The sequence below is a fragment of the Sitophilus oryzae genome, unplaced genomic scaffold (genome assembly GCF_002938485.1).
Source record: "Sitophilus oryzae breed Bouriz unplaced genomic scaffold, Soryzae_2.0 scaffold_1614_pilon_pilon, whole genome shotgun sequence".
NCBI lineage: Eukaryota > Metazoa > Arthropoda > Insecta > Coleoptera > Curculionidae > Sitophilus > Sitophilus oryzae.
Window position 1 is genome coordinate 1,300,496 of NW_022146297.1, and position 22,529 is coordinate 1,323,024.

Here is a 22,529-nt window from a genome sequence, read left to right on the forward strand (position 1 = left end):
TGCTCATTGACAAAATAGTGTTCTGTTAAAAACCCAGTGGCAATCCAAAGATTCTTCCTACTTAAATCAAGGGAAATCTTAGTTAGCTCTGAGAAATGTCTTCTAGTGTCTTAGACCGTTCGTGCAATAAACTTTGGTACGACTGATGAGGAAGATGGAGAGCTGGCCTTAGTGGAGCCGTCTCAGATACTGGCTTTTGTCAAAGCCCATTGTATGATGAGTTATAACTGGTTATAGCTCAAAAAAGCAGAACACACAATAGATCTGTAATGTAAGCCGTAAGGTACTGTATTCAACACACTCGAGTGTTGTTTTAATATGTAAAATGTGAACGTGTGTATGGATTGACTTTAATTGTATTTGTCTGATGATGCTCGTATGAGCAAAACACGTGTCACGTTTAACTTAATATAAACGTTGAGACCGAGTCTTTTTTAGACTTCTTGTTAATTTAAACCAGGTCTCTTTGAGGAGAATGGACACATTCTTTAAATTTTTTATTCTAGGAGCCACAGATGCCCGACGCACTTTCAGTGTTCCCAACTCTCAAAAATTTATATCCCTAAAAATCTAAAACGCTTACATAAAAAATCCTCAAAATATCCCTAAAAACCTAAAAAAATATCCCGAAAAAACCCTAAAAATATAAATAATAGTAAATAACAATTTCTTAGAAACAATTTATTGTATTTTAAGTGGTTGACCTGGAAACGTCTGATCACAGCAATGTAGCCAACTGTTCGAAACTTTCCCTTAAAATAATATCAAACCTTAAATCCAAACAACTAAAATCCCCACAACTATTATCCAAGATTCAAGTATTTATCACGTTCAATGGGCGCATTCAGTACACATCGGTTAGTCCACCGGTGTAGAAAATTAAAGTGAATGCCAATGGTACACCGGTTGTGGTCACCAATCACTCGAGAGCCTACCGAATTTGTTTCCGGTTCGTTTATATACCAGTCGCCGTAGAAATTTTGCTACAGTAGCACCCTCTTAAGTATTCCCCCTTTTATGACCACTTTTCAATACACGATTATTATCAAATAAATGAATAAATTATTTTCTTTTATTTATACTCTCCTTTTAATTTTGAGAAATAGCAGTAGCGATAAAATTCCACTGAAATTTTATCCCTAAAAATATCCCCATAAAATTTTACTCCCTAAAAAAATCCCGGTATAGATTTTTTCTCCCCAAATTTAGGGATAAAATCCCGGAGTTGGTAATACTGCGCACTTTTTCCGGACCCTGTAGACTTTATGATCATAACCAACATGAGATACAGGCCAGAGACATCGATTTGTGACGTCACCGCCATAGTCAGGCTTTTGTATTGTGCCATATGGTACTGCATATAGTTTTTGCATAAATAATAATATTTATTGATAGTTTTGCCAGATATAAATATAAAAAATATTATACACAAAGGTATTAAAAAATAACGTTAACTTTCTGTCGCGTTAACAGCATTAAAATTTAGATCTAAAACACGAATATTAATATGAAATAAACAACAGCATAAGATGAACAGAATAAAATCCAGATAATAAAAAGCATGTCCTAAAATTGCGTTAGCGAGTATTTAGCAACTAGTAATAATATACCTTGTGATAAAGTTTCCAAATATTAAAAAATTTGAAAACTATACTTTATCGACAAGTTAAGAAAATGTATTGTATATGGTAAGGGCAGAATACATTTTAAAGTTTAATTAAAAATAATTGTAAAAATTTGCCTAACATATTTAAAAAATGTGGATATCAGGTCGAATTAACTATTATCATTAAGTAATTTGTAGTTCGATGTTCATCAAGTAACTATCTCCATATATCGTAAATAAAAAAACATATCATTTTTTTATATAAAATACTGAAATAAAGTACAATTCATTTAATTTCTTTAAAATATATTGCCATATCATAATAATAATATATATTTCATAATAATAATAATAATTCCAAATCCTGTTTTCTTTCATCGGGATGTTTGGGAACATGCACAGTCATATAAGAGGGTTGATTTGGAAAAATTGTAGGCACAGCATCTTCTGTAGGTTTTGGACGTAACCTAGTTATAGTTAATATTGTTGGGAAAGAGAACGTAGAGAGATCCTGAGTACTTATTATAATTGCTGCTACAAGGCACAGGCACAGAACAATGTCCTGGCATTTTTTATTTCACAGAGAAAAAAATTAGAAACGAAAACTGTTTTACCTAAAAATACACGTCACTTACGTTGGTTTACCACTATACACTAACACTAACGCCTATTAATTACTATAATTATAATTTAATTACTATAATTATGTAACTATAATTTTTACCGAAAGTATGTTTTTTTTCGCGGATACGATGTTATGAATCGGATCTAGATAGTTCACTATTCACTCAGAATACATTCAAAATTATTTAGTATAATTTTATTAGCATAGAAACGCGTAAAAAACACAGATTTGTTGCGAAACTAATGAAAACAATAGGTTTGTTTACGACTACTAATTCTCGACCACTTCGGTAGAACTGTCAAAACAGTCAGGCCTTGAATATGACGTTAGCCACGTTATGATCTCTAAATAGTTTTAGAATTTGGACTTTATTTTGTCTAACTCTATTTACATTTGTCACTTTGGATGTACAACTTGGATGAATCATCCAAAGTGATAAGTAAAAATTGCCTTTCATCACTGTTTCAGCCAAAGTGTACTACTAAAATCGAACGATGAAACAAGTTGACGGTCTTTCTACTTTTGTTGACACTGGGAGAGGTGAAAGCCTGCGGAAGATGAAACAGTGGACTGGTACGAACTGGATGAAAATATGTAAACAAGGATGTTCAATTTGGATGAATTAGTCAAGAAAGATAAGAATTGGCTATAACTCAGTAATTTTGTGAAAGAAACATATTATAGCTTATACCGCTAAATAGATTAAAAAATGGCGCTTTTTATGAAGTCATTGCCAACTATCGTTTCCATTTAAAAAAACAATTGTTGGTGTCATATGTCAAAAATGACAGGCTTTAGAAAAAATCGGAGAACACAAACTCATTAGGAATGTGATTATCTACAACTTTTATCTGAACAAATTTATGACCACCCAAAATTGCAATTCTTTCCCCATTTAACCGACTCTCTATCTCCAGTAATTTCAGAGATGCCCATAGAAAACATCGTAGGAAACTCACCCTGTATATATACCTATATAACATTGATTCTCTTGAAAAAAATTAATGATATATATGTATTAAAAAACAGAGCTCGTTTGAAAGCTCACAATAAGGTTGTTGGATTGTTTTCGAAATAAAAAACTGTCTGCCATATAAACTATTTCTATTCAATGTTAGACTACTTTCTTCTAAACCCAACTAACAATCTTTAATTATTGTAATAAGCCGCGTTTTAAATTTATGCTGCCATAAAAAATTGCTATCCTTGTTGCAAGTGTTTTTTCGCCTGATATGTTTGACATTCATATAGGTTCCATTATCACACCCTTGCTCTTGGTCTTTGTATATTATGTAACTGTAAACGCGGTTATTTATACGTGAATTTTACTATTGAAATTATTCATTCCAAATAGTTTATGCAATGGCAATCGTATCAGATAAAAAAATTTAAATTGGTGCTCAAAATATTGAAGAAATATTTTAAATAAATATCTGCTACTATTTCTATATGTGATCTGCTACTACTTCTATACAGGGTATCCAAGTATTCCGTGGACATAGAACTACTTCGTATTGGGAATAAAAATAAGTTCTTTAGGCACAATTTACCTCTATACAAATATGCTTTGTTTGTCCGTTAGAAGGCATCAAACTTTAAAAAAATAAATACATTTTTATGTATTTAAGTAATTTTTTAAGTTTCGCAGTAAGTTGTGGGTGTCGATGCAAAATTTTGGTATCAGTAGAAGGTATGTCCAAGCAACAAGAAAATTATACGAGGGTTGCAGTAGTACAATGAAACTTGAAAACAATATTTTCCAAGAATTTCTTGTAAATAAGGGCTTAAGACAAGAGTGCTCATTAGCACCAACTTAGAGCCTATAAGTATATTTAGAAAACTGCATGAGGAATATTCGAAATGGGACCTAACAATAAATACAAAAAAGACGGAATACATGGTAATGGGCGATGAGAAACGTGAGGAATACTTGGGTGTCACTTTTACAACAAATGGAAGAAATACTCAAGGCATCACAAATAAAGTTGGTGAGGTTGAGTTATCGGTCATATTGATCTCTTTGCTGTAGAGTGAGGAAATTTCCAAAAAGAAAAAAATCTTAATATTAAGCCATTGTAGAGAGCATTACCACTTATGGTGCTGAAACGTGGGAGCTAAACAAGATGGAAAAAAATAATTTGCTGTCTCTTGAAAGGTATTTTTGACGAAGAAGTTATCGCATCTCAATGCTGGAACAAAGAATACGAGAAATTATAAGAGAGATCAAATCAAAGAATACGAGAAATTATAAGAGAAAAAGAAACTATCCGCGATCCCATTGAGAGCAAAATACTACGTTGGTTCGGTTGGTTCGGACACCTCCAACGAATGGATGATAACCGATGGACAAAAAAGTTCATTCATGGACACCAAGCGAAGATGAAAGCACCTCGAAGATGAAAGCAGGGTGTAGTTGACGCTATGAATTCAAGGGGACTTCAGGAGGAACACTGGACAGACAGAAATCTGTGGAAGACAAGAAGCAGGAGACGACGAATGTCGTAAAAAATCCGCAATTTATATAAAAACATTTTTTAAGATATGTAAAGAACCTATATTCCGATTTGAATGACATTTGGGATGCCTATGTTTTGATAAGCGCTTTCACATTTGACTTTCACAAAAATCAAGGGTGAAAACTACCCCCATCCCTACATAAATTTTAGTAGAAATATTTTCCGACAACTCTACCGACCTTCTTCTTCTTTATGTACCGTCTCCATATCGGAGGTTGGCTATCATCATTGCTATTTTGACCTTGGAAGCTGCGGCTCTAAATAGGTCACATGACGTGACATTAAACCATTTTCGCAGGTTTCTGAGCCAGGATATTCTTCTCCTTCCAACAGATCTTTTTCATACAATTTTTCCCTGGATTATGAGTTGCAATATCTCATACCTTGGACCTCTCATGATATGGCCGAGATATTGCAATTTTCTTTTTTTCACTTCCTTGAGGATACGCCCTTCCTCATTCTTCTCAGAACCTCCACGTTGGTTATATGTTCTGTCCATGGTATTCTCAACATCCTACGGTATGCCCACATCTCAAAGGCCTCCAGTTTCCGCTCGCAAAGCTCGTTGAGGGTTCAAGCTTCCATACCATACAAAAGGACTGGGAATACATAACATTTGAGCATACGAGTTCTCAGATCTAGGCTCAAATCGCGGCTACAGAGCAGCTTCTTAATCTTCACAAAGGATGCACGGGCCTTCTCGATGCGAATCTTTATTTCTGAACAATAATCCGCGGTGCAGTCGACACTGGTACCCAGGTAGTCATACCTCTCTACTCTTTCGAGCTCCTCGCCTTCCGCGTACAGATGTTCATTCGGCACTCCAGTTTTAGTGACAATCATGTATTTGGTCTTCTTAACATTGAGTGTCAGACCATATTCTCGACTAGTTGTGATGACGTTATTTAACATATTCTGAAGGTCTTGCATGTTTTCAGCGAGAAGGACTGTATCGTCCGCGTAGCGCAAATTGTTCAGTGGTATGCCGTTAACTAGTATTCCACCAGCATCATTTTCGAGGGCTTTGTTAAAGATTTCCTCTGAGTAGACGTTGAAAAGGAGTGGTGAAAGAACACACCCCTGTCTAACTCCTCGTTTGATATCCACTGCTCTCGTCAGTTCAGATTGGACGCGAACAGACAGCACTTTGATTAAGGTACAGTTTTACTATTATTTGTATATCTCTTGTATTGAGATTTTTTCGTTCTAACGCTTCTATTAGTTGCTTGTGTCTTACTTTATCGAATGCTTTATTGTAGTTAATAAAGCAGGCATATACGTTTTGATTGACATCAAGGCATCGCTTCATTAAGACATTGTAGGCAAACAAAGCCGAAACCATTTCTAAAGCCAAACTGAGTATCTGCTATATATTCTTCTAATTTTCTGTAAATCCTGCGGTGGATGACTTTGAGAAAGATCTTAAGTGTGTGACTCATAAGGCTGATCGTGCGGTGTTCTTCACATTTTTTGGCATTATGCGTCTTTGGAATTGTGACAAACGTCGACTGGAGCCATTCCTTTGGTATCATCCCTGTTTCGTAGATCTTATTAAATAGAGAAGTCATAGCACCTAAGTGTTGTTCTTCAATCAACTTGAGCGCATCTGCAGGTAGATCGTCAGGGCCAGGCGCTTTCCCATCTTTGGCTGCTTTTATTGCCGCTTGCAGTTTTTCCTTTAAAATAGATGGCCCCATTTCATTGTTAATGCTGGTAGTGATTTACCGACCACTGACTTTTTTTCGTAAAATGGTACTCCTACATTTTTTGTCTCTTTTAAAAAAACGCTACATTACATAGTTTATGAGAAAAAAATAGATTTTTTTCCAAATCAGATCTAAAAAATAGTAGTTCCAATTTAACTACACGATTTACCTCTATATCTATACAAAAGTGATTCGTTTGCCCGTTATAGGGCATCAATAAAAAATAAACTCGAACGTTAATTAATTTCAAATTTATGCAGCGTATTGTCAAATATCATTTGTTATCATTGGACAAATCCATATTTTTGCCAACTAGATTATTAATGCATAATAGATTTTATGCACCTACATAACTTTAACCAAGAAAGTTATTTTAGAAGTCAGATTCGGAGAAATATTTTTTTTGCTCAAAAAGTATGCAAAGTTTTTTTTACAAGAGACAAAAAATGTAATAAATACTAGAAGGACCATTTTACGAAAAATAAATCAGTGATCGGTGAGCTTGGAAAATATTTATACTAAAATTTATGTAGAGTGGGGGTAGTTTTCGTTTCCTTCCCGTACTTTTTCTTGATTTTTGCACAAATTAAATCCGTTCTTCTGATTTGAATGAGATTTGGGGTGCCTATGTTTAGCAAAACATAGGCACCCCAAATCTCATTCAAATCAGAAGAACAGTTCTTAAAATATCTTAAAAAATGTGTTTATTTTTTTAAAGTTTGATGCGCTCTAACGGACAAAATTGAAAAGTACTTTTGTATAGAGACACCTATAAATTATGTCCAATGAACTTATTTTGATTTCAAAAATAAGTAGTAGTTCTATGTCAAAGGAATATTGGGATACACTGTATATGTTTTCTGTTTGAAACTTATCTTCTTTACAATATATTGTGAAAGTGATGGCCGTATTGTAATTTTTCTTAATATAACACATTTATTTTTACACTACTGCAAATATGTTGTTAAAATATCTGAGAGTACCGGCGCATTCGCCAAATTACAAAAATTGAGCCTAAACATTTATTTATTAATATAACAGACGTACCTACCATGGTAGTTATAAATCTAAAATTTAAATTAGTATATAAATTAAAAGTATATTTTAGATCGTAATGCCTTTTCATATATCACATGCCCGGTAGCGTATATCTACAGCTCTCATCTGCCATTCTATAGGCATTATTATATATCAATATATATATATATATATATATATATCAATATCATAGGATATATCAATATCATAGGCATTATTATATATCAATCATCAATTGGACCACATAATCGTTCGAAGGACGCATCTAAAAGATGTTAGGCTCACAAAAGCTAGAGTAGATGCCGAATGCGGCACTGACCACCGACTTTTAATTTCAAAAATGAAAATCCAGTTAAAACCCAAACATCCACGCTGTAAAAAGCAAAACAACATGACCAGATTGAACGTACGGGGAAGGAATGTGCACAATTTAAAATTATTTTGAAATGTACAGGGTGTTTCAGAACTAAGATCCATACCAAAGTTATAATTTTTCTTAGGGAACACACTCACACACACCCGGTATTTTATTTCATTTTTGGATTCTTGGGCCCAAAAAGGTATTTATTATAAGGGTTAAATATGTTTAAAATCTTTGGTTTTTAAAATATTTAAGGATATTTAAAAAATGCATGCTACATTAGAATAGATTATTAATACCCTGTACATTGCTTTTCAGAACTAATGCCTGTGCTGACTTTTAAGCCAGAGAAATAAGCTTTACTGAAAAATTTCATTGCTTCGTTTAATGTATACAGGGGTATCCAAAATTGCTGGTCTATTTTAATTATTTATTTTACATAAAAACTTTGTTATTTCAAATACAACACCCTGTATTTTTTAAAATAAATCGAAGCAGATTTAAATGCTATTTCAAAATATATTAGGTTTCCTATACCTATCTAGCTCAGATTTTGAATAAAAAGCGATTTTTCAATAAAATGGCAATCAAGATGGCTTGTATCGGCGTGGCAATTTTCTAGTTAAAGTTAGCAACTCTTTTCAAAATCGACTTTAGTTTATGAACATTATTATTTAGATTTATAACAGTTTACTTAAATTTAGTTACAATAGTTTAATACTTATTAAACTTCATTATTCATTATTTTATCAAGAAAAATAAAGCAGTATCTGCTGGTGGAAGAAATGGATATGTTGTTACTAGTGATTTTATTTTGTGAGGAAAATTGCTTCTTGGCCTCAAGAGTCTATGCTCAAAGATATCCAAATAGGAATCTTCCTGATAAGCGTTCCTGAAAAAAATACTTTTCTATTTCGCAGAGCTATGGTAGTGTGGTTTATAAAAACCTATTAGGCAGAAACTAAGTAATTGGCTCTTTTATAGAAAATCCATATATCTACACTATAAGGCTACACTATAACCATATATCTAAGACAAATAGTAAAATAAATGAGAGAACTACTTCTTCGTTTTTCTTGAAAGAATAATAAATACATATTTAATAAATATTATTCATTAAACTACTGTAGACAAATTAAATAAAAGTAAACTGCTATACATTTAAATAAAGTACATAAACTAATTTCGATTTTGAAAATAGCTACTAACTGTCACTAGAAACTTGACATCAGCCATTTTGGTTCCCATTTTATTGAAAAATGGCTCTTTATTTTTCAATCTGAGCTGGATATGTATAGGAAACCCTAATATAGTTTGAAAGAGCATTTAAATCTGCTTCGATTTATTTAAAAAAAATACATGGTGTTGTATTTGAAATAACAAGTTTTTATGTAAAATAAATATTTAAAATAGACCAGCAATTGTTGATACCCCTGTATACATTAAACAAAGCAATTAAATTTTTCAGTAAAGTTTATTTCTCTGGCTTAAACGTCAGTACAAGAATTAATTCTAAAAGCAATGTACAGGGTGTTAATAATCTATTCTATTGTAGCATGCATTTTTAAATATCTTTAAATATCTCAAAACCAAAGATTTTTAAACGTATTTAACCCTTATAATAAATACCTTTTTGGGCCCAAGAATCCAAAAATGAAATAAAATACAGGGTGGGGTGTGTTCCATAAGAAAAATATAACTTTGGTATGGATCTTAGTTCTGAAACACCCTGTATATTTCAAAATAATTTTAAATTGTGCATGTTGCCTCCCCATATACCCATAAAATATTTTGTTTCTACATCTTTCCGTTTTCGTATAATCAACCGAGGCGAATGAGGGGGTGCGCCACCCTGTATTTTTTAGTAACGACTTAATAGGGTAATACAACTTCCTATAACCATAGCTTATTCTAAAATCTTCTATTTCTATTAAAATCTATCTATTCTATTCTACCAGCAAGTCTTCTTCGCTTATTTTTGTGTATCACCGGTTTCATCTGTCATGCCTTTTCTCATACATTCATGCTGACAGTCAGAGCAGAACGGTAAGAGGAGGCCGGGTGGACAACTGAAAAGATACAAGGACATTTTCCACGAAAATTTAAAGGGAATTAACATGCAGAATGAGTGGGAAAAAGCAGCTCACAATAGAACTCAATGGAGAAGGGTTGTAAACTCAGTTAACAGCGGCAACCAAAAAGTAGAGAGGCAACAAAGCAATGAAATTTTTGAATGTCCGGAGTGCGGTAGGCAGATAACATCACGTATCGGGCTTTTCAGTCACAGAAAAGCTCATGAAAGAAAACGGCTAATGCAAACTTGCAAAACTTATTATTATTACTTGAAAACTAAGGTTGCTTAATAACTAATTGAAAATGTTGCGAAATATTATGATAAATTGAAATATGGCTAAAAATAATGTGGAACTCTATATGAAAGGAAAATGTTGTATACGTAATTGCAAAATAGCATTTGTAAGTTAAATATTGATCAAACACAACTGAAGTGGTAATAAATATGGAGCTTAAATTTTGGATTATCTGTCATATGGTAGTATTTACCTGTTATGATGTATTTTTGCAGTTACTTTATTTAAACAGACTTTACTTTTAACATAAACAAACTAAATCTTTCTAAATAAATTTTGTTATTGTAGTTTGCAAATATGACTAATTAAGCTAGTACAACTAGTATGATATGCAGACATAAAATAAATAATGAAACAGGTTTATCAATAATTTGTTTAATTAACATGTAGCATACTTTGAATATCCTGAAAATGCTTCTTAGAGTATCTGCTAATAACGGAATATCTAAAACAAATCTAAATTAAAAACTTATATACCGAAATTACCGAATATACTGAATGTGCACTATTCAGTCATTTATATACCGGGTGGTGCATCGGCGTTGGAAACAAAGGAAATCCCTTGCTAATTTTGAACTGTCTAAATATCGGTTCCCCTGATTTTTTTCCTGATTTTACCACGAAGTCGTTAATAGGGTTTTTAAAGATGTGTGTATAATATATTGAATACACATGAAAATTTTGAACAAATTTGGAGAAGCTGTTTTTAACTAATTTAAGAAAACTGCATCTGTTTTTAAATTAAAACTAAACAAGATAACATTGCGAAACCAAACCAAATCAAAACATACCTTAAGTCCTCAACCTATGATTTTGTCAGTTTGTTGTCCTGATTACGTTACTACGTTATAGTACCTACTATAACTTTACTACGTTATAGTACCTACAGTACAGTTAGTGTACCCGAAATGGCATTTGTGTAATTTAAAACTTGTTACAAACAGGCAAAATCTTCTTCTTCTTCTTAATGTACCGACTTCTTGCGAAGGTTGGCGACCATCATGACTAATTTTATTTTGTTGACTGCTGCCCTGAACAGGTCGTTTGATGTACAGTTGAACCATTCTCTGAGATTTCGAAGCCACGACATCCGTCCTCTTCCTATGCTTCTCTTCCCTATTATTTTACCCTGGATAATTAGTTGTAGAAACTTGTATCTTGTACCTCTCATTACGTGGTCCATATATTGGAGTTTTCTGATTTTCACCTCTTGGGACAATTCTAGATCTTTTGAGACTCTTCGTAAGACTTCTTCATTGGTAATTCTGTCAACGTATGATATCCGGAGTACCCTTCTGTAAAGCCACATCTCGAAGGCATCTATCTTTTTAAGCATTTGTTTTGTTAGAGTGGCAGCTTCTATACCATAGAACATTATTGTAAATATGTAGCATCTTAGCATTCGTATTTTAAGGTGGTTACTTAAAGTTTTGCAACAAAAGAATTGCTTCATTTTAATAAAGGTGTTACGTGCTATTTCAATTCTCGTTTTTAATTCTGATGAGTAATCATTGTTGTCGTTGATCAGGATTCCTAGATATTTATAGACTAACCTTATATTTATAGACTCGCTCTATTATCTGATGGTTTACGATCAGTTGAGTATTTTGATTTGGTGTTTTGGTAAATATCATGAATTTTGTTTTATTAAGGTTTATATTCAAGCCATAATGGATACTTGTTTCATACACTTTTTGGGCCATTCGTTGCAGGTCCTGTATACTTTCTGCTAGCAGTACGGTATAATCTGCGTATCGTATATTGTTTAGAGGAACTCCGTTTACTACTACTCCAGCTGCTTCATTGTGTAATGCCTCCCTCATGATGACTTCCTAGTACATATTAAACAATAGCGGGGAAAGTATACATCCCTGTCGTACACCACGTTTGATGTTGCTGTTTTCCGTGTATTTATTGTCTATCTTGATGTTTGCTGTTTGGTCGTAATATAGGTTTTCAATAATTCTGGCATCTGTGGTATATATTTGCTTTTCTCTCAGAATTTTGATAAGTTGTTCATGACGGACTCTGTCAAATGCTTTCTCATAGTCCACAAAGCAGGCGTACACATCCTTGTTAACATCCAAACAGCGCTGAGTCAACATGTTTATACTAAAGAATGCTTCTCTCGTGCCAACTCCATTGCGGAAACCGAACTGTGTATCGCTGATGTCGTTATCCAGTTTTTTATACACACGGTAGTGAATTATTTTTAAAAATAATTTGAGTGTATGGCTCATTAGGCTTATGGTCCTATGATCTTTACATAATCTTGCGTTGGCTTTCTTAGGAATCACAATGAAGGTCGACACCAACCAGTCTTTTGGTATCGTTCCTGATCTGTAGATCACATTGAAGAGCTCAGCAAGTGCATCCAAGCTATGTTCCTTAAGCAGTTTTACCATTTCAATGGGTAGTTCGTCTGGGCCAAGTGCTTTCCCGTTCTTCATGTTCTTCAGCGCATATTCTATTTCATCTGTTGTTATTTCTGGTCCGGTTTCTATATCATTTTCTGGGGGTAAAGGTCTATTTCTGTCATCTTCGAACACAGTTAGTGACCACAGTTAGTTAACACAGTTAGTGTACCCGAAATGGCATTTGTGTAATTTAAAACTTGTTACAAACAGGCAAAATCTTAACGTTTAGGAAATACAACTTGACAGTTACAAGATCATAGATAAGACAACTTAAGGTATGTTAGCATTTGCCTGATTTTGCATTTTAAGTTAAAAATAGATGCAGTTTTTCTTAAATTTCTTAAAATTGGTTTGTACAAATTTATTCAAAGTTGGCCTTTAAAAAAAATTGAGTCAATTCCTATTGTAGAGACCTGAATATGGTCATCCTCCGTCGAGTTGATGACTCGCCAACTCGATATCCTACCGCAAGGGTTAGTGTTAGTACCGAAGGGAGACGAGAATACAATGGAGTGCCCCCTGGTGCACCAAGGTTGAGATCAATTTCTTTTAACCACCTTTAACAGTTACTGACCGATCTAAGAGTTCACACTCAATTTACTCATAAATAAAATCAGGGGCGGATACAGGAATTTATTTTAGGGGGGGGGGCCAAAATAAAAAGTAATATAGAATATGCTCTTTAGGATGCCATTTTTAACCGAAAAGTCTAATATTTAACACAACTTACAGACATTAGGGGGGGCCCTGGCCCCATGGGCCCCCCCTCTGTGCCCGCCACTAAATAAAATATCAAACCGTTTTAAAAAATCAAACATCAAATGGATTATATTTTGTATAAATTTATTTTCAATGTAAGAGAGCAATAATATGAAGAATTAACACACTATATTACAACATCGGAGTATTTTTTTACAATTATTATAGACAAAGATATAATATTTTTATTTATAGTTTGTTAAATTAACTTTTAACATTCAACATTACTTGAATATCCTGAAAACTTTTTCCTTTTGTTTCGGGGACTACAGTACAACAATATATTGCTCCCGTTAGCATTATTACAGCAAAAATAAGAAAAGTACTACCTATTCCAGCCAGCTGCACTAAATAAGAAAAGCTTATAGTCACACCCAGACATATTACATAATTTGTGATGCACACAATAAAGGAAGCACTGTTTTTAACACTGGATGAAAACACTTCACCTAGTATTACCCATGGAAGAGCTGCCAAACCTATATTGAACGCCAGAATATACAATATCAAACTGACAATTGGTATCCAGAATATTGGTGAAGTATCTATACCGTTATCGTAAAGAAAGAAATAAACTGATAATGCTGATAAAGAAATAAAAGCCAGAGTGCATGATATGACAAGAAGTATTTTTCTACCCATAGTATCTATTAAGCGACTACTAATTAGAACAGAGAGTAACGATACGCTACCAACTACACTAGCGGAAATGTCTGATCTTATAACACTTCCAGCCATCTGGAAAATGGTTTCAGTGTAAGAAACAACAGCACCAATACCTGATAATTGCTGGAAGGCCATTAAAAACAGGCAAATCTTTAAAGCTTTTTTTAGTCCCCTGTCTTTAAACAAATCCATGAATGTTTTATCATTTCCAGACTTAATGGAACTAGCAATGTCGCTTAATTCTTTTTCAACGTTGGAATTAAAACGAAGTTTTGATAAGCTTTTTTCAGCCTTTACCAGCTTTTCTTTTATAATCAAGTCGTACGGACTATCTGGAGAAAAGAAACCGTAGAAAACATAAAATAAAACCAAAGGTACCAGGTTTACTATGCTGAAACTCCATAACGTTAAGTAAGGTCCAACCAAATAGGATACCATGCTTCCTGCGGCACCCATAACTCCTGCCATCGTACCGAAAAATCCTCTGTTATTATCCTGGGCTATTTCGGCAACATAATTTGGCAGAACGGTCCACAAAGAGCCTGTAGTCATACCCATAAAAAATCTGGCTACAAAGAAATAGCCAATTTTATCAGGAAACATGAGTAAAATATGGGCCAGCACAAGAGGAATACTGACGATCAACAATACGCTTTTCTTAGTAAAGAACTTATGTAGAAACAAAGAGACCGGAGTACTGCAAACTAAACCCACTTGCATAAATGATACAAGCCATGTTTCTTCTTCTACAGTTATAGGGCGGCCAAGAACATTAACACTATTGTCTTCGGATTTCAGTTTTGGCAGAATCGGTGAAGTCCACGTCCAACAGCCTCCACCAGCAAAAACAGCTAAGTTTGCTGAAATTAAAATTAATATCAATAACACTACAGAATACACACAACCAAACTTATATAGAATCACTTTTTATTTCTGACTAAACTTTTTGCAAAGAAAAAAAATGGTACACAACTTTAAGATAAGGCTTTTTGTTGTAAATAAACATGATAATAAAGAATAAACGACTGATGCGATTTATTTTCTTGTGAATTTTGTGTTCAGTAGTAAAATCACGATTGTTCGTTAATTTTCATTCGATCCAAAAAAATAAAAAAAATGCCTTATATTGGATTAACAAATGAACAGAGGAGAAGATTTGTTGTTCTCATTGAAAAAGGAATGCACCAAATAGACGTAGCAGAAACAGTAGGTTACCCAGGGTGTTGTATCAAAAACATATGCAAAGTTGGAACTAGGAACTGTCAAGAACAGGTCCAGACAAAGTCGTCAAAGAGTCACAAGACCGCTTTGTGTGCCAAATTGCTATAAGAAATCCGAATGCTTCTCATCTAAAGTTACAAAGACAACTTCTGGTAGCGACAGATGTGAACATTTCCAGTTGAAACCATAAGAAAAAAGTTTTATACTCGAGGGTTGTACAGTAGAAGAGAGAGTTACAGGTCCCACAGTTATCTCGGCAAAATAAAATTGACCGGCTAAATTGGTGCCTTCAACATCAAAACTGAACAATTGAGAATTGGTAAAATGTTCTTCTTTCGGAGACCAGAATTGGCCTAAGATCAGATAACCATTGAATTCGGGTTCCAGAGCTCCAGGCTGCCAAATCTGTACCAAGATAAAAAGGAGGAATTGTAATGTTCTGAGGAGGTATTATGCTGGGAGAAAAAACTACATTGTTACCACTTTAACAAACTTTAATAGGTCGGAGATATGTTGATTTAGTGCTACAACCAATCGTTATAGGCTTTGGAGAGCTGCAATTTTATAATAATTTTATATTCGATTTAAACTCGATAATGCACCTCATCATACCAGCAGAATGCCTAGAGAATGTCTTGAAACGGAAGGTGTCATAGTTTTAGACTGCCCTGCATGTTCACCAGATCTAAACCCTATCGAACATTTGTGGGACCAGCTCAAAAGAAGGGTTAGAGCTCGTCGAAACAATCCAGGAAATCTCGCACAGCACTGATGCAGCATTAGCAGAATAACAACGTTGATAATTTAATAAGAAATATGCCAGCGCGGATGGAAGCTCACATATGGGCTAGATGTCGCAACAGGGATTATAAAAATTATCAATTTTCTTTTTATTTTTGCTTTTTAAAGCAAAGAACGAAGCAAAGAACCGAAGAAATTCCATTGTATTTATTTTTGGAAGTGATTAATTTTTTTTATTGTAATATATGTATTATTTTTCATTAAAAGTTTTTGGTATGAACTGAGTTTTATTCATAGACACAATATGTTCATACGTGAAAAATAATACATAATTCCGTATACGTTTAGGTAGAGTTTATTCTAATTAGATTTTAAAACTTACCTGAAAATACAGAAAAATATAAGTACCAGTTAGTTTTTGGGGATTTTTCGGTCATTTTTTACTGAAATATGTAATAATTTCACAACAATTTAAATGCACTTATAACTTCTACGTTATACTACAATTAAAAGGTGGATAGGTCTACTGTGTCTTATTTTATCATGCTAACTAAATTTAACACGTGAAGCACAAAATGATTTATAGGTACTGCCAAGAGAGAAGATATCAAGAATCAAATAATGGATTTTTATAGTCTTAAAGAGGATTACCAATCTTTGTGCCTTTTAAAAATGTTTTTTGTGTGTCATTGTCCTATTTAATTAATTCATTTTATTTAATATAACCGTTAGATTTACACGGAGCTTCGCCATATTTCCAAAATAAAAAAAAAGTTTGTTGCTCTTCTCATTTCGATAGGAAATACGTTAATATTTTAGGTGACACACCTCCTATATCTCAATTATATTTAGGACATTTTTCCATAACACAACGGTATCAGGTATTGTTCTTGATATTAGAAGTGTAATATTGTATTTCTATTAATAAATAGTTTTTGACACATTTGTTAAAACTGGCTATAAACCTCAGAGTAATAATATCTCGAATAATATATAAGAAGCACTAGCACTAATCTAGCACAGCTAAAAAATATCTATGCCTCTGTGACGGATTAATCTCTTCAAAAAAGTCCTCTGAGTATTTGGCCAATTACACGTAAACGTTAAGCATTTTTTGTCCATAAAGGTACCGTGAAGTGGGGCGACTTTGCCCAATTCGGAATTTTAAATCGTGTTTATTTCAAAAATTGTTGTATTTTCTCAAATGCGCATGGTCTATGCTATAAGCGGTAATAAGGACAACACAACAATAATACGCTTTTTTGTTTATTAAACAAATATATAAGAAAAGTAAAAAACTGGATGGGCAAAGTTAGCTTATATGGGGTGTCTTTGCCCTCTTCCTTATTCTTATTGATAGACCAAAGCCACCCCATTTAAAAGCATAATTACGTAAAATATGCTTCATCACCCTCAATATTATAACGAACTTCTGCATAATACTTACCTCAATATAGCGTGGTTAACTATTGCAGCCACGTAGAAGTTTGAAACCCACAAAATAGGCTTTAAAAACAGATTTGGCTTCACAGCACTGTAAATGCTACATCGCAACTGACAACAAGCATTTAACAACGTTCCGAGACGTGGGGCATTTACCGATGACACATAACGCGTTCTTTTCAAGTAGTGGCTACGGCTACGTCTAACATATTTTCGGACGGAATTTGGAAAAGTCACCCCAAGAGGCAAAGTCACCCCATTTCACGGTACCTACCACGTACCTACGTACAAACTGCAGGATCAACATCGGGTCATATTCGCGTCGCGTTCGCGTCGCGTCGAGGTGTTCAGGTTAGAAGCGTCAGTTCAGTGTCATGTGAGGTTACAATTGGAAACGTCAGTTGGCTTTGGCGGCTCCAAATTTGCATCAGTTTAATATGAACGTTATCACATAGATAAATACAACAAGTTTAGATTGGAAAGCCCGTAAAAATTTCAGGTCGCGAAATTATTTTGGGTCGCGACCGTTATACGCGATCTGGCGCTGCTATAGCGGTCGCTAAGAACAACGGCAAACAAAAACAGAAATAATTTTCTCTTGTCAAAGTCAGAATCTTCAAAAATCATAATAATCTTTCAAAAATGCTTTGTTTCAAAATCTAAACCGATCTCATTAAAGAAATCCCGAAAAGTGTTTATAGCGTCCATTTTCAAAGTAATTATTGCTATCTTGTGAGTTTAATTCAAGTTTTATTTACTCCAACCGGTGATAATTGTGAAAAAGTGGCATTAGAAACTTAAAAAGCTGTGCTGTGAACCGTGAACTGCAAAAACCATCGTGGATCGTGGCATAACGTCGGTTTCCAATGTTTCATAGGTATTTCATACATGCGTCATTATATAAAATAAAGTTTCTTGTATGCAACACACTGTATTTTATTTATAAAATTAAACGAAAATAATAATAAATTTGAATAAACAATATTTGGCGATCTAATTCCGGAAAAAGCCGAACCGCTCCGAAATTTTCTAAAGTTTTGGGTCGCGACCGTTGCAAGAATAGCGCCAAATAGTGTTTACATTGTCCTTATGGGCACTTTCCAATCTAAACTTGTTTCATTTATCTATGCATTATCACTAGCTAATCCTAATAATAATAGGTAGTGATAATACATACATACATACAGCCGTTACTCGCTGACGAGTATTCGACACACATAAAGAAAATGGTCACGCAAGGCGTTTTCTTTCATGAGCTTTTCTGTGACTGAAAAGCCCGATACGTGATGTTATCTGCCTACCGCACTCCGGACATTCAAAAATCTCATTGCTTTGTTGCCTCTCTACTTTTTGGTTGCCGCTGTTAACTGAGTTTACAACCCTTCTCCATTGAGTTCTATTGTGAGCTGCTTTTTCCCACTCATTCTGCATGTTAATTCCCTTTAAATTTTCGTGGAAAATGTCCTTGTATCTTTTCAGTTGTCCACCCGGCCTCCTCTTACCGTCCACAAGCTCACCGTAAAGCAGAGATTTTGGTATGCGGTTTTCTTGCATTCTGCATACGTGACCAGCCCATCTTAAGCGGGATTTTGTGACCATGACTTCAATACTCTCGCAGTTAGATTTTTCAAGGACCGATACGTTTGAGACATGATGGAACCACCGGACTCTTAAGAGTTGTCTAAGGTGTCTCTGTTGCAACTTGTTCAATGCGTTCATGTGTCGGCGGTAAGGCACCCAGGTTTCGCTCCCATATATCATGGTGGGGATTATAATTGCTCGGTATACTGCAAGTTTTGTTTTTGTACTCAAGTATGATTGTAGAAAACCCTGTCTTTTAATTTCCAGAATGCCCTTGAGGCGCTACTAATCCTGTGCTGAATTTCAGAGTCAATATTGGCCTTTTCCGAAATCAAACTGCCAAGGTAATTGAATTCCGCCACATATTCCAATAGTTCTTCTCCGATTTTTATAGCATTGTTGTGATCTTCCGGGTGAGTGCACATGATTTTAGTTTTGTCGATGTTTAGCTTAAGGCTCAAAGCCTCGTATGCCCAGGTATATGTGTTCAACATTTCTTGTAATTGTTGTACCGTGTTTGCAACTAGAGTGCAGTCGTCAGCGTATTGAAGTTCTGTGATAAATTTTGTACGTGTTTTTGCCCTGAGTCTTTTTATGTTGAACAGACCGCCGTCATATCAGTATCTAATGCCCAATCCTCTCTCCTGCAGTTTGCTGTCCACTATAATGGAGAGCGCTGCCATGAATATGTTGAATAGGAGAGGCGCTAAGACACATCCCTGCCTAACTCCTGTATTTGTTAGGAATGGGTCTCTCAGTGATCCATGATGTGACACTCTTGACTTGTTGTTTTGGAGGCTTTTACACACTGTAAGAAATTTGTTGGGTACTCCGAACTTTTCCATAATTGCCCAAAGCGCATCTCTGTTCACAGAGTCGAAGGCTTTTGTTAGATCGATGAATGCAACATAAAGTTTAGACTCCTGCTCTTTTACTTTTTCCTGTAGTTGACGGATGGAAAATATGGAATCGACGGTGCCGCGGTTGGTACGAAAACCCCTTTGCGATTCTGGAAGGATTTTTTCTATATATGGGTGCAGGCGGTTTGACATTATTTTTGCAAGAATTTTTCCGCCGATAGCCAATAGCGAAATTCCCCGGTAATTTCCGCAGTCTGATGCACTTCCTTTGTTCTTAAATATATTCACTATATTCGCGTTGCGAAAATCGTGAGGTACCTCTCCGCTTTCCCATACGACATCAAAGAGAGCCTTAAGATGATCCATAATTTCTTTACTTGCACACTTATAGATTTCCGCCGGAATCGCGTCACAGCCAGCTGATTTGTTGCTGTTTTATGGAGGTCTTTATTTCTTGTTCTGTTATTGGGATGTCTAATACATCGAGGCTGTTATACTGAGGTATTGTGTTTAGTGCTTCCATATTGGGGTTGTTTTCTTGGTTAAGGATATGGCTGTAATGTTCTTTCCAGTGATTTCTGATTTGTTCTTCCTCTTTTAGAAGTTCGCCATTTTGAGCCATGATTGGGCAGCTTACCTTCTTAGTTGGACCGTATACTTCTTTTACAGCCTCGAAGAATTTACGATAATCGTGATGAGTGGCGTACTCTTGAATCTGATTCGCTTTTTGTGACCACCAGTTATCCTTTACTTGGCGCAGTTCTCTTCGAAGGGTGTTGTTGGCTGCTTTAAAGTTATCTACCAGTCTTGGATTAAGTGGATTTGCAGTGACGGCTTGATGTGCTCTATGCTTTTGTTCCAAAAAAGCCTGTATATGCTGTTGATTTTCGTCAAACCAGTCTGGTTGTTTCTTTTTGTTCGACTTTCCCAGTACTGCTTCGCTGGTTTTATGAATCGCATCCCTTAATTGTGTCCAGTCTTGTTCAGCTTCCAATATTGAGATTGAAGTTATCGGTGGAAGTGATTCTTTGATGGCTTCCCGGAGGGCGTCGGCGGTATTCTTGTTCTCTAGATCCCGTACGTTCAATCTGGTCATGTTGTTTTGCTTTTTACAGCGTGGATGTTTGGGTTTTAACTGGATTTTCATTTTTGAAATTAAAAGTCGGTGGTCAGTGCCGCATTCGGCATCTATTCTAGCTTTTGTGAGCCTAACATCTTTTAGATGCATCCTTCGAACGATTATGTGGTCCAATTGATGCCAGTGGCCTGATCTAGGATGTTTCCAGGTATCTTTAAACTTGTTCATCAACATGAACCACGTATTGGTGATGCAAAGATTATACTCTGCGCATGTTGTTAATAAGCGTTCACCATTGCTATTTGCGTTTTCCATTGTTTTCCCAATACGTCAGGCCATATTTCCTGTTGTTTGCCTACACGGGCATTAAAGTCACCTAGCAAGATGATTCGTTCGTGCTTTGGAATTCGTTGAAAGGCATTTTGTAATGCTTGGTAAAATTTATCCTTATCTTCAATTTTAGCGTCAAGGGTGGGAGCGTAGGCACTAATGTTGTTGACGTAAGTTTTGTCTGATATGGGGTACCTTAGGGTCATAAGACGTTCGGAGACACCAATAGGTACTTCTGTTAACTTGGTGGCGATTTCGTTTTTGATCGCAATGCCTACACCATGAATTCTCCTGTGTGTTGCGGGGTGACCTTTCCAAAAGAAGGTGTAATGCTCCTCAGTGAGACTACCTTCATCTGCAAAGCGTGTTTCGCTTAGAGCGGCAACATCTATATTTAATCGGTGGAGTTCCTGTGAGACCAGTGCTGTTCTTCTCTCTGGTCGATTTGAATTTATCTTGTCCAGTAGAGTGCGGACGTTCCACGCCGCGAACGTGAAACATTGATGTTTTTTGTTTCTCCGATGATACGCTCAGTAGGCACCCCCTCCCGGAGATCCGATTGAGGGGTATTTTACCTCCGGACGATAATTTTGTCCCACTCGAATGTTCCATCATTGCTGTGTGTAAGCTGCGTGAAAAGGTTTAACTGTGGCGGTTACGCTGCCGCACAGTTTTGGCTGCAACTGTAGCACGGGATGGCTATGGCACAGTGAGGACTGCGACGATAGTTCCCTTGTGCTACGTTCTCGGCCGGCTAGGTGTATTTTATTACTCCTTTTCCCCAGAAGATGGTAGGTCTGAGGGTTGTATAAGGTTATACCGCCTATACTCGGACGTCAGAGCCTCGTTTGTGTAAACAGGGTGCACCACGTGAAGGTGAGGTTGACTTTTGGGTAAGCTAGGCTATATGTATCGCTTCAATACCCCTTGCACCCCCGTAGTGATAATATGAACATTATCACTACCAAACCCCACGGGATAGCTCCATGATGACTTTCCCGCTGTTCACAAAACGCCAATAGTCATACCCACAAAGAATCTGGCTGCGAAGAAATAGATAATTTATTTGGTGAACATTAGTAACAACATTGTCCAGCATAAGTGGAACAAGCATAAGTGGAACAAGCTACTGACAAATACTAATGTTGTAGTATAACAACCTAAGTTCGTTCAACAAAGTTGACGAGGTATATTTTGGCCAACTGTATAACA

The 22,529-nt window shown here is 35.3% G+C and overlaps 1 protein-coding gene and 1 long non-coding RNA gene across 2 annotated transcripts; one reads left to right on the forward strand and one right to left on the reverse strand.

Moving 5' to 3' along the window:
- Positions 1-2,427: 2,427 nt before the first annotated feature.
- Positions 2,428-17,348, forward strand: LOC115880095. The gene is made up of 3 exons (XR_004049802.1): positions 2,428-2,565; positions 2,835-2,837; positions 17,338-17,348. It is a non-coding gene; the product is annotated as an uncharacterized LOC115880095 (long non-coding RNA).
- Positions 13,510-16,652, reverse strand: LOC115880094 (facilitated trehalose transporter Tret1-like). Its single transcript, XM_030897222.1, has 2 exons — positions 16,408-16,652; positions 13,510-14,923 (listed from the first exon to the last, which is right to left on the reverse strand). The coding sequence occupies exons 1-2, from the start codon at positions 16,460-16,462 to the stop codon at positions 13,602-13,604; spliced, it is 1,377 nt and encodes a 458-aa protein (XP_030753082.1). The 5' UTR covers positions 16,463-16,652; the 3' UTR covers positions 13,510-13,601.
- Positions 17,349-22,529: the final 5,181 nt, after the last annotated feature.